Genomic DNA, 14,028 nt, shown 5'->3' on the forward strand with positions numbered 1-14,028 from the left:
AAATCTTATCCCTTACCATTCTCTCTAAGACTTTGCCCACCACTGAAGTCAGACTCACTGGCCTATAGTTACTAGGGCTATCCCTACTCCCTTTCTTGAACAAGGGGACCACATTTGCTATCCTCCAGTCCTCTGGTACTATTCCCGTTGACAATGACGACATAAAAATCCAGGCCAATGGCTCTGCTATCTCCTCCCTAGCTTCCCATAGGATCCTAGGGTAAATGCCATCAGGCCCAGGAGACTTATCTATTTTCATCCTCTCCAATATTCCCAGAACCTCTTCCCTGCATATTTCCAGGCCATCCATTCTAATCATTTGTGACTCCATATTCACGTCAGCAACAGTGTCCTGTTCCTGAGTGAATACTGATGAAAAGTATTGATTTAGTGTCTCTCCAATCTCCTCCGCCTCCACACACAACTTCCCACTACTATCCTTGACTGGACCGATACCTACCCTAGTCATCCTTTTATTCCTGACATACCTATAGAAAGCCTTTGGGTTTTCCCTAATCCTACCAGCTAAAGACTTTTCATGTCCCCTTCTCGCTTCTCTTAGCTCTCTCTTTAGATCCTTCCTGGCTACCTTATAACTCTCTATCGCCCCAACTGAACCTTCACGCCTCATCTTTACATATGCCGCCTTCTTCCCTTTCACAAGGGATTCCAATTCCTTACTAAACCACGGCTGCCTCACAAGGCCATTTACACCATGCCTGACTGGTACATACTTATCGAGGACACGTAGTAGCTGCTCCTTGAACAATCCCCACATCTCATTAGTGTTCTTCTCTTGAAGCCTGTTTTTCCAATCCACACATCCTAAGTCATGCCTCACTGCATCATAATTTCCCTGCCCCCAGCTATAACTCTTGCCCTGCGGCGCACACTTATCCCTCTCCATCACTAAAGTAAAAGTCACCGAGTTGTGGTCACTGTCCCCGAAGTGCTCACCTACCTCCAAGTCTAACACCTGGCCTGGTTCATTACCTAGAACCAAATCCAGTATAGCCTCACCTCTTGTTGGCCTGTCTACATATTGTGTCAGGAAACCCTCCTGCACACATTGGACAAACACCGACCCATCTAATGAACTCGAGCTATAGCTCTCCCAGTCAATATCTGGGAAGTTAAAGTCCCCCATAACAACCACCCTGCTACCTTCACTCTTTTCCTGAATCATCCTCGCAATATTATCCTCTACTTCTCTAGGACTATTAGGAGGCCTGTAGAAAACACCTAACAGGGTGACCTCACCTTTCCTATTTCTAACCTCAGCCCAAACTACCTCAGATGGCAAGTCCTCTTCCATCGTCCATTCCACTGCTGTAATACTATCTTTGACAAGTAATGCCACACCTCCCCCTTTTTTACCCCCATGTCTGATCCTACTAAAACATTTAAACCCTGGAACCTGCAACAGCCATTCTTGTTCTACCCACATCTCTGTAATGGCCACAACATCGAAGTCCCAGGTACCAACCCACGCTGCAAGTTCACCTACCTTATTCCTTATACTTCTGGCATTGAAGTATACACACTTCAATCCACCCTTCTGTTTACAGGCACCCTCCTTCGAGATCGCTGCATTATTCATAACCTCCCTACACTCAAGGTCCTGTACCCTAAAGCTACAGTCCAGGTTCCCATGCCCCGGCGGAGTTAGTTTAAACCCTCCCAAAGAGCACTAGCAAACCTCCCCCCAAGGATACTGGTGCCCCTCAGGTTCAGGTGTAGACCATCCTTTTTATAGAGGTCCCACCTTCCCCAGAAAGAACCCCAGTTGTCCAGAAAACGGAATCCCTCCCTCCTGCACCATCCCTGTAGCCACGCATTCAACTGCTCTCTCTCCCTATTCCTCGACTCTCTATCATGTGTTGAAGGCTTTAAATAGTGGGTGAATTTCTCTGACAGCAGGCATGATAATGTGGTGAAAGGCTGGTGCTTTGTGATGCCAAATTTTTAGATTAGATTACTTACAGTATGGAAACAGGCCCTTTGGCCCAACAAGTCCACACTGACCCGCCGAAGCGCAACCCATCCATACCCCTACATTTACCCCTTACCTAACACCACGGGCAATTTAGCATGGCCAATTCACCTGACCCGCACATCTTTGGATTGTGGGAGGAAACCGAGCACCCGGAGGAAACCCACGCAGACACGGGGAGAATGTGCAAACTCCACACAGTCAGTCGCCTGAGTCGGGAATTGAACCCGGGTCGCAGGCGCTGTGAGGCAGCAGTGCTAACCACTGTGCCACCGTGCCGCCCATTTTGGGGATGAGGAGTTGAGGAGAATAGTCGTCATGCAGAAGAAGCAGTTGCATGATAGCTAGCACAGACATTCGACAAACAGCTTCGAGATACCTGCTCTGTTTTACTTGTTCAACTTTTGCATATCCAGCTTCTCAATGGAGGAAAGGAGAATTGGAAGTGTGAATAGGACAAGTTGAGGTATTAATGACATGCAAATACATGAAAATAAGTCAGTCAGAAGGTGAACTTCTGAAGTCACCATCTAAAGCTTGAAGGCAAAATTGTGAGAGCTTTTCTTAATGTTGAGAATTCATTTTTTGTTCTCACTCGATTTACGTATGCACAGAATACACTTCACTTGCCATTTCTCTAACTACACCTGGAAGGAGACATTTCTGCCCATACATCCTGAAATGATGACTGAAACAGATTCAACAGTAACTTTCAAAGGGAATGGATATATACTTGAATGAGTAAAGGATATATGAAAAGAGTAGAGGAATGGGACTAGCTGGACAGCCATACAAAATGATATACGAAACAAACAATTGAACCTGGAATTTTATATGTTCCAGTTGTTGTGAGATTACTGCACAACAGGTTGGTGAAAAGTGTAAGGAGACATTGGAAAGATATGATGCATATGCACTGTGCAAATCACGCTTAGTAAAAAGTTACTCAACAGATATATTTATCGGAATTGCTACGGTGACAGAATGAATGAGATGCATCTAGTTCACTTTCTACCACTTTGGTAATCCTGTATTACAATGTTAAAGTAGTTATTACCCAAATATAACAAATAATTTCAATTACTCAACAATAGATTTCCAAATGACACAGGGAAAGCCTAGTTGTAGCAAACTTTGAGAATCTTATATTCAAATATGCTCTTCCCACCCCATCTACTCTCAGCATGCTCCACTTAAAATATTCTGGTGAAAATTATTCTTTTACAGATTTCCAAAATATTATTTTCTGAAAGAAATCAATCTCACTTATTCTTGAATGACTCAATCTTTACTGCTTCCAAAATCTCCCTATGGAATCTATTTCTTGAATTGTCCAAACACTTGCCGAAATATTGTTTTTCCAGATTAGTTTTGAATTTTCTCCAATTCAATAGGCTGTATCCTCTGATGCTACTTTTCTGAACAAGGTGAAATAGTTTGCCATGGTGTATATTATCTAGTCCATCTAGAATGGTAACTTAGCATTCAAGCCACCTCTCTCAAGATTGTTGTTTTCTAATTAGAACCTGTCCAATTTACATAATTTATAAAATTCTAACAATTGGTTCAGCAGTAAGATCTAAGAGGCACCCTAGACATAAAGTTCCTCCATCATTAAAGCTGAAGCAGATATGGAAATAAATGGGGTGGCATGGTGGTTCACTGGTTAGCTCTGCTGCCTCACAGCGCCAGGATCTCAGGGTTGATTCCAGCCGTGGGTGACTGTCCGTGTGGAGTTTGCACATTCTCCCCGTGTTGGCGTGGGTTTCCTCCGGGTGCTCCGGTTTCCTCCCACAGTCCAAAGACATGCAGGTCAGGTGAATTGCCCATAGTGTTAGTCACAGAAATTTGAGGGTGCATACATGAGAATCAGTGGTCGGCACAAAATCATGGGCTGAAGGGCCAGTTCTGTGCTGTACAGTTCTATGTTCTATGTTAGGTGCATGAGTCAGAGGGAAATGGGTCTGGGTGGGTTACTCTTCGGAGGGTCGGTGTGGACTGGTTGGGCTGAAGGGCCTGTTTCCGCACTGTAGGGAATCTAATCTAATCTAAATCTGTCCCTGGAAAATACAGTGTTGATGGATTTACTACTCTTCTCAGAATGCTAATATTGTAACTTTATAACTACCTTCCACACAGCGACACCCAGCTTGCAGCACCCAGGAATACATTTCCACCTTGGACTGGGAAAGGAGTTGATCCCCTGTCAAGTAAGTGTTGTGTGATGAAGCAATGAAGTAGTTGCACAGTGGCTGATCCATATCCTGATTTACATCATAGTGCAAAGGATTAAATATATCACCTGCAGGACTGCGCATGAAGTTGGTAAAACCTAGATGCAAAAGGAGAATTAATAAACCAGGTAAAAGTAGGTTTGTGTGACAATACTTCTATTCAGACAGATCAAAATGTAACATTTTCCCGTAAAATTGAACCTATTAAGTTCAATAGCTTATTTCTTAAAAGCCAGCCAGGAGTATAGAATGTTGTAATCATACAAAAAGTCCATCAGTCTAAATATGTAATTGGGAATCTCAAATGTCTGAAACACTTTTATATATGAGTTCAGGCAAGTGTTGAAATGGTATTCATCCATTACTACATAGTTGTAGCATTGTGTTGCTTCTCTAGACCTTCAAACCTGAGTCCTTGCTTATTGTGCTGAATGAAAGAACATTTACTGGCTTTGACTTTACAATATTCATGAATAGGATACATTACACTGACATTGGAGATGGTATTGCCTGCTACTAAATTGGTCTTTTGAGGTTGTGCTGCTAGTAAATTTGCAGTGTGAATTAGCGTAATTTTGAATAGGAGAAAAGGAAATACCATCCTTTTGAAAAAGACTTGCAAGTAAGATATTGTACAAAAAAAAAGCAAAAACACTGCAGATGTTAGAAATCTGAAACACAGAAAATACTGAAGAAACTCAGCAGGTCTGGCTGCATCTCTAATGAAAAAGAAAGTTAATGTCCAGAGTCCAATATGACCCTCCTTCAGAGTCCTGATGCTACTGGACCTGTTGATCTTTGTGTTTTCTGTATTCGATAAAGTTTAGTACCATGTCTATTGATACTCCACTAAAATCCAACAAACAGCTCTGTACATTTCAGCTCTCAGACTGAAAATCTCAAATGGCCTAAACACATTTTTACAACAATTTGCAAGTTCTGTACAGATTTTTCAGGATTGGAACAATAGGTTGTCATTATCACAACAGAATAGAAATTGCAGCACAAGACGTAGCTATTTTAGCCAAATATGTCTATAGTAACTCCAGCCATTTATTTTCAGTTTCCACTCCCCTTAATAGTTTTGAGTTTACCAGTTCAACTACATGCCTCTACATTTTTTTTTGGTCTTTAGTTTTCATAATTTTTTGTTTGTGCACTATAGTTCTTTCAGTGACTATCATTTTCTATGGCCCAACACACACTCAAAATAATATGAAACAATTAGGATTCTCTAATAAAATGTATTTGTTTAATTAAGATATTTTACTTTGCAAAATTAAGTGACTACATTAAAAAATAACCTTATGTAAAAAGCATCTCGGGATATGCCACAATTTTGTAGTCAATGAAAGACATGCAGTCGTAATTGTAATGTTCAGGAAATTTATGTTGCTAGTACTCTGTATGGAATAGATTAAATTGTAATTGCAATCATTTTTTTTAACAAATTCTTCTCCCTTCAAACTCTGACTCCAAGAGAATTTGAATGTGCCTTCAGCTTTACTAAACAATAATGTCGCTTCTTAGTTAAAAGCTCTTTCGAATATGTGACTTCGTCATTGCACTCTGAAAGCTTCAACTCATATCGTAGAAGTCACTACCTCAGATGTGAGCTTCAATAATCCCAGAGACACTAACAGACAGTGACATTATCCTGAGGTTGTAGCATAACACAAAATAGTACATTCAGAGAAACATTTTGTATTATTGGTGCTTAATGGGATTTTTCTAAGTTCTAGATGCTGAAATTAATTTCCCTGAAATCCTTATGCTTATTTAATTGATATTAATATTATTTGAAATTAGTATAGGCAGCAATTGTAAATAATATTTGAACTACATATTAAATCAGCCAGTAGATGGCATACTTTAAATTCATTGTTCAAATACACAGAGCCAGATTTTTCACCACAGATCTGCTTTGATATGAAAAGCCCTGTTAGACCCAAATATTGCTCTCAGGAGGCAGAGTGGAATAGAGGCAGATGCTATGTAGCCCAAATACAGGCTAGGGGAGAGGTGAGCTGATTAGAAGATTCATCTTAGTTCTCTGATATTTACTTGTTTTAGATTTTGACCTTCCTTCCAGCCACCACCTCTCACAAACACCCTTGGTCCCTCATTGTTCACATTCCCTCCTCTCTCCCTCCATACTCCCAACCTAATATCCACTAAACCTTAGGAGTGATGTGGAGGTGAAAATAGAAACTAAAAATCTAATACAGTTGTTAATCTTATAGACATGTGATAGTGAAAAATCTCTCATTTGAGAAATCTATTCAAAACTTTTAAATCTCAAGTGGCTCATCTCTTATGAAAATAAACTCTGTTCATACCCCATGTCAAAGACAGCAAATTCTTTAATAGTCTCGTTAACATAATAGTCTCTTTAAAATAACAGTATTGGAGAATGTTAATAATGACTACTGTTAAAACTGCATGCTTTTTGTCTCTGTCAATGAAGGCAGTACAGCAGAGGAATTTAAAAAAAATTATTACCAAAGTTTCAGTCTGTTCTCTTCATGTTTGTTGAATAGGGAATTTTAAAAACTTCAGATTATGACACTCCCTTAACAACACTTCAACAGCATTTATATCTATGGTAGATTTGAGATTCCCACAGTTTGGGTTAAAACTCTTGCAACAGCCAAAATAGAATCCCCTTTGACTTGGCATTAAGGTAAAATAACTCTACTGAGTTTCAGATTTCTTCCTGTGTGAATTAAATTTGCTTATAGTCCTTGCCAGCAAAAAACTGAATGTCAGAAATCCGAGCAACACTGCCACATCTAGTTCCTGTATAACATTTTTAAAGGTCTATGGAGTCTCCCAGACTCTAAGAAAATCCAGCTCAAAAGAACAATTCACCAACAAATCAAGACAGGCTTCCCTTAATAAGTGCAGACTTGCACATATTACCATTGAGCAGTAATTAGTTCCATATCATCTACCAGGTCAAAACCATAATAAGGCAAAAGCAAATGACAGACACACAATAAAAGAGTCAAACTTCTGGTCTCCAGATCATCAGAGATCGGATATATGATGTGGAACCCGAACAAGATACATAAGTAGAAATTTAGATGGGATTTTCAACTTCCAATGGGCTGTTTCCCTGCTCTTTGGACCCTCTGAATATCTCTGAGCTAAAGTTCACACAATTTTGCAGTATTTACACAGGAAGTAATTCAGGAAACTTTAGACAGGTTGAAATCCAACATCAGAATAATTATAAAACTGACCCCCAATAACTACACTGCACCCCCAACCACCCGAGTAACTCAACTATCTCCCCCAACCTGACCACTTCCTGACCTATCCAATGCATCTGATTACTCATCCCTTCCACCCAACTAGCCCCCACAACCAACCCAATCACCGCTCCCAACGTAACCCAACTGAAACCCTCATCTCTCATGTGTACACACTCCTCCAAGTCTTCATCTATCTATTCACTAGCATTTAAACTGGATCTTTGCACTTATCATATGGTAGCTAGGTGGAAGTATCTTCCTTCAACTCCTTTCTGCTTCAGTGTTGTTCCCTGATAGATGCTGTGCATTTCTGGGGAAGCTGGGCTCCAAAGACACTGATTGAAATGTATAGCAGCATCAAGTCAAGGCAACTTATGAAGGTAATGGCAATCTATGACCATACCTCTGTTCAAAATATTTAGGCCCTTATCTTTGCTACAATTATTATCAAAACAGTTACCTCAAATGCTGATTTAACTATACTGATTAATTTACAAAAAAATATAAAAATATCAACATTTTAGCATGACAACATGTTTTTCTTTGCATAAAGAAGGATAAAATTATGTGATGCAATGAAGGTGTGAATAATTTTCATAGTATTTGAAGGATTTCTAGTGTTACTTAATGTTAAATTAGCAAAAGACCCAGATTATTCAATCAGATTGAGGGGGATAAAAACTCACAGAATAAAATATTTGACTAAATCCCATGCCATTAATGCTAAAACAAACAGCAATATAAAATACATTTAAAAAGTTAATTATTCCATTTACCTTCGACACCTAAGACATTTTGTTTCTTGTTTTCCTCAGAGACTTCAAACTTCCTGATAATTTCCATACAATATTCTAATGTCACATTTGTCATCTGTACAAAGAATAAATATGAGTTTAGGACTTTCATTTGAAATTAAAATACACCATTGACTGACAAAGATATGATGAGATAGACTTAAACTCCAATCTGATTGTATGCAGTGTGGACTAAGTATGAGATAACTCCAATCAATTTAATTCCATAAAGCTTGAATATTTTAAGCAGACTATGAACATAGGGCTATTTTTGTTTTCAAAAAAAAGTTTATTCTTTCAAGGACATCGAAGTCATTAAAAAAGCGAACATTTGTTATTCACCCCTAATTACTTGTGAACTGTGAGGCCTGCTAGGTTATTTCATAGGCTAGTAAAATCAACCACATTTCTGTAAATCTGGAGAGTACATAAAACACACCAAGTAAGGGCAACAAATCCAGTTCCATGAAAGACAGAAGAGAATCACAGTTGGGTTTCCACCACACATTTATAATCATCATTGCTAAGACGAGCTGTCAATTCGATGAATTTAAATTAAGTATAGCTTTGCAATAGTCAGGATTTGAACTCTTGTTTCCAACATTTAATTTGGATTACTAGTCAAGTAACATAAACCACTATGTCACTAACTCCTCTCTGAATTGGACAAGCCTCTGAAAATAGGTCTTGCGGTATTGACATACAATTAATCCACAATCATTCATTGCAATATAGGTTTCACAATTCTCTGCTACCACTTGATTTGAATGAGCTTTGCATCCTGTCAATACTAATTGTGCCATTCGTTGGCTGAACACACGAACTGAGAGCCAATATAATGTGTATCTAGTACCAATTAAACTTGCAAACACTTTTTAAAAGAGCTAGTATGTGTTAAAGTGGCTGTGTACTGTGAATGGAGGAGTTGCCATGACTTGTGGCTGAAGAGAAAGGATTGGAAAAAAATGAGGAGTGGGCAAAGACAGAAATCCTCGGAACAGAAAGGTCACTGGACCTGAAATGGCAACTCTGCTTTCTCTCTACAGATGCTGGTTGTTGCAGCAATTTCTGTTTTGGTTTTTGCTTCTGATTTCCAACATCCACAGTTCTTTCAGATTTTTGTTTAAAGGGGACTAGGCTCCAGGTTTCTTGAACACTGCACTGCAGACTTTGAGGAGATGGAAAGGATGAATGTCCTCTATCTGCAGGCAAGGGAGAGAAACACTCATGTTATATCACTCATATGGTGCCTACATGTGTGTTGGGAGAGTGCTGCAACCAAGCCTTTTTCCTATGCCAGTCCACAGACTTTCTAGTCCTCTCTGCTGAAGAATGAATCACAAATATGTTCCATCAGAAGGAACTATTGTCCTCAATTGCAGTATGCAGTTTATTCCATCTCAGTAACTATACACAGGTTGTATTAACTTTTATGGATATTAATTATTACTAATGAGAGGTAGGTAAAACATATGTATTTCATGAGGAAACTGGGCTAGATACCAACTGCAATTGCCTAAACTGCATATGATTACCCTAATTACCTGATCTGATGGATACTTTGCCCAGTGGTTGTGTTTTATATGTCAGAGTGGGTGAAGTTTCAGCTTAGTTCAGATTAATTCTTTCATATCAATCATTTTATCCAACACTGCAGAAATCTCATGAAAAGGTTTTGGACCTCAACAGCCTACGGAAATTCATATCAGGAGTCAAGACCCGACAATCTGGATGCAATACTGCAAACCGTTAATGACCTCCCTTGAGTAGTCAAGATTAGTGACTGCATTCTAAAATGCTATATCATTAGCCATTTTTCCCAATTCTAACAAAGTCTCTTCATCAGACCTCAGAATTGCCGTTTAAAAGCTTTATCTCACTTTCACATATTTAGCACTGCTTCAAGCTTCATATTCAAATCTCACAGATTGCACACTGCCAGTTATTCAACCATGACCAGCATAAACAGGTTGGAACATAACACTCACTGATACATAGCATCTTTTCTGCAAGACAGGGTGATTCACAAGTGAGTGTAGTAGGAGCCAGCCCATGGAAGGCAGATGAAACTGCATATCCCAAGCCCATGGAGAAGACAGTGCTCACCATTGTTAGATAGATATTGCTGAGGCCTTGGCCAACAGTAAGGCTGAAAGATTGAAGATGATGATATTCGCATAACTAATCTTTCTCTTGACTTATATATGACTTCCTCAGCATCTGTTCCCTTCTTATATACGAATAGCACATGCTGTAATCATGAACCCCTTATTATCTCCCTATCCCCAAGGTATAGCCTTACACTTGAGTACATTCCAATATCCTAGAAATGCAGCCAGGCAACAGTTGAGGACACTATTGAGTGGTGAAATATCACCATTTGATTTCCCACTGCACCACCAGCTCCAGTGTTGACACTGTGTATAATTTAGAGAATAGCCTCAAGATCACAGTCACATGTGATGAAACACTGAATACAAGTGGGCTGCAACCAGTTGAAGGAGCACAGATATTGCAGATATCAGCTTGCTAAAGAGTGAAGTCACAAAGAAGGTTCTTTTGCAGAGGATTGAAATGATGACTAATGGTCAACAGAAGAGTGTTGATACATATTCACCATATAACACATTCATACAGCTAAAAGTCCTTCAGTCAGTGTCAAGTATTACGGAGGAGCTGTGAACCAATGTGGGAATAAGCTTTCTGTAGAATGAGGGATCCATACTTTTAAACATGAAATGGTGGCCAATGTCATCCATGTACTTATGGAACCAATTATGATTCCGTACCTTTTAATGCAGCAGATACCCTGGACTCAATTTTTCCCCTTCCTGAAGCAGCAAGAAATATTTTGAGAAGTCAAATAATTGAATGAGTTGGTCCAGGAGAAATTCTCCCTTTCTCATCACTACAGCAAATTTTTGTGCTGGGTATAAAGGTTGGTGAGGACATTTTTGACACTCCATCAACTAATGTCCTTAAGCAGTCAATTAATAGCTACTTAAGAGCTTCAACACACCACTGGTTCAATTATTGGCCTACTTGGCAGGTGAGGCAGGTGACTGAATTCTTGCCTGCAAAATCAAGGTACAGGTTGTTCTGTTATTATACGTGTTTCATTAACACGAATGACGAATTGGGGACATTTTCTGAAATGTAAACTTTTAAAATACAATTAAATTGCCAACACTTTAAGCACTGTTTCTAAAATGTGATTTTTCTAGAATGTGGGGTTGCACAAGAACACAACCATTGCATTTTAGAAGAACTACGAATAATTTGTCTCCTGCTTTGTGGAGGGGGGGGGGGGCTTCATTAACTGTAATCTGAGGCCAATTGGGGCAAGGATGGAAAGGGAGTAGCCACTGAAAACAACCCCATAGTACTTCCCTCTGATTCCCTGACCCTCCCCTTCCTGGAATCCCGATTCTGTGAGATTCAGAAGAAAGTGACATACCTTCCTATCTTGGATCCCTTGAAATCTAAGCCTCTAGCAGAAGCCAGCAGCTTTTGGAAAGTTGGGGATTCAGTCTAAAGACCTGTGATTTTCTAAGAAGCGCGTCAGTCAGCTTGCAACTAGCTCTTTGGGGGTTGAGCCAGTGAGCTTTCTCGTTGATGGAGGGAGAAAGCCAATTGCCACTGAATATACCTGACTGAGCTTCTACAGTATTAAATCTCAGCCCCAAAATCTGAATACTGCAGTGGAAGCAAAGACTCCTCTCACATAAAGTCAGTTTGCAATCTGGATTATAGTCTGCAAAGCATTTGCAGGGTGTCACCATGGTCCAGCAATATTCATTCCACCAGATTACTAGAATTGTTGAAATATTGTTACAGATGAGTGGTAGTGGCTGCTGCTTCCCTCTCAGAAAGACAGTAATCCCCCTCACACCCTTACCACTTCACTATTGTTGCCCATGCCTGGACAAGTCTAAAACTGAGCCATATAGACTCAGATCTGCTGCAGATCTCCTCCAAGACTAGCTGCAATCTCCTCCACTAAAATCTGGCAGCTTTTTACCACTTGTACCACAGTCACTAGGGACCACTTCATAGGCATTCTAAGGCAAACAAAGGCACTCAAGGGCTGCACAGATGTGAGTAATTGATTTCTGCATTATCATATTTAATTTTGAACTTTGGTTTGTAATTTTTATTTCTTGTTGACTGCTGATGTTGCATTTTGATGAGTGCTTCATGGGCACCCTAGACAAAAAGAAACTGTTTAGGTTACTTCCTCCCTTCAATTTTCTCTTTCTTACCATGCAGCTTGCTGGAAGCAGCTCAAAGTTTATGCAGTCTTAAATAAAGTTTAAACGTACACAATGCTTAGCTAACTTACCTTTTGTTCCGATTTGAGAAACTGAGATAGCTCTTCCACAGTTAGATAGTCTTTCCTATCACTGTAAAATTTAACAAGTAGGAAGAGATCCCGTCGCAAAGACATCATCTTATAAAACACAGAGAACTCTTCAAGATTTAATGTGCCTTGATTCTCATCTGTGTCAGCTTCCTATGAAGGAAAGAAAAATAAAATAAAAGTCCTCCCATTTTCTAGTGTAGTTAAAAACAAAGACATCGAGTTATGAGTCAGTACATTTTTTGATTTCCTTTTTCTGAAGACACTTTTGGATATATTTTCATTTTTCCATAATAATCTGAACTGCTTGTTTTCACCCCACTCAACAACTACTTGCAATTATCATGTTAATTACAGTCAGTTTCCATGTTATGTTATTGGCTATTTTGATCAACAAGGTGAAACCATAAATGATTAATTTCAGCCAGTTTTCCTTTACCTTTCTTTCCCCGTCTCCCAAAGTGGAACCGTGCACATCCTCCCTTATTATGCCATGCACAGAAGTAGGACACAAAAATAAATCCATTCTCAGTATCTATAATAGACAATTTAAATCTCTAGGACACAAAGCTGGCAATAAAACTGTGATTTTTTTTATGATTACAGATTATCCCATGTGGAGGGATTTCTCTTTGAACAGTTGAAATACTTTATAAATAAATTATTTTACTGTAAATAATCACTTCACAAAAAAAGATGAATCATGTCAATGAATAAAGAATAACATAATCAGGAAAGCTGCCAAAGTCCTACGGACTCTCAGCTGCTCTCTCATTAATGAGAGAGAACATGTGGTGGATTAAAGAGTTACCACACTTCAGGGAAGGGGAAGGCTGAGAAAAATCCGTCATGGTAACCTCAGCTGATACGGGAATTGAACCCACAATGTTGGCATCCCCTTACAGTGCAAGCCAGCTGTTCAGTTTGCTAACTGTCCAGTTCAAAGAATTTCCAACAGCTGCTGGTGACAAACTATGTACGTAATATATACAAAAAGAAAGCGTTGACAAAATACAGCATTACTTAAAATAGGTAGTGACATAGAAAAGGCTGAATCTTAGATTTTTTTGGCTGAGTGCAAGTTGCATAGAGTCTGATAGGCTGATTGTGCTTTCATGCCAAACTATACAAAACTCACCATCTTAATCACCACTGCTGTTCCAATGGTGTGCATAACATCTGATTTCCACCACATTTACCAAGCACCATTCCTGGAATAACTCGCCACTGACCAGAGATCCTGGAATTGACTAGCATTCTGGCGCTGAAGACATCTTTAAAGGCCCATTGTACAGATAAATAAGCACTGTTTTGTGGGCATGTTACTGGAGCTCCTGCTACACAGAGTGCACAGGCAGGACTTTCTCCTCCCCAGGACCAGTAGTGGAAG

At 39.5% G+C, this 14,028-nt stretch overlaps 1 protein-coding gene across 1 annotated transcript in view; it reads right to left on the bottom strand.

The window, feature by feature from the left end:
• Nucleotides 1-14,028, bottom strand: part of plch1 (phospholipase C, eta 1) — a 134,591-nt gene that overhangs the window by 63,345 nt on the left and 57,218 nt on the right. Inside the window, exons 5-7 of the mRNA XM_060834159.1 lie at nt 12,621-12,791; nt 8,261-8,354; nt 4,122-4,325 (exon numbers count right to left, since the gene is read on the bottom strand). Of these exons, the coding sequence (XP_060690142.1) occupies nt 4,122-4,325; nt 8,261-8,354; nt 12,621-12,791 (469 nt within the window). The remainder of the gene's footprint in view (nt 1-4,121; nt 4,326-8,260; nt 8,355-12,620; nt 12,792-14,028) is intronic.

This window comes from Hemiscyllium ocellatum, chromosome 13 (genome assembly GCF_020745735.1).
Source record: "Hemiscyllium ocellatum isolate sHemOce1 chromosome 13, sHemOce1.pat.X.cur, whole genome shotgun sequence".
Lineage (NCBI taxonomy): Eukaryota > Metazoa > Chordata > Chondrichthyes > Orectolobiformes > Hemiscylliidae > Hemiscyllium > Hemiscyllium ocellatum.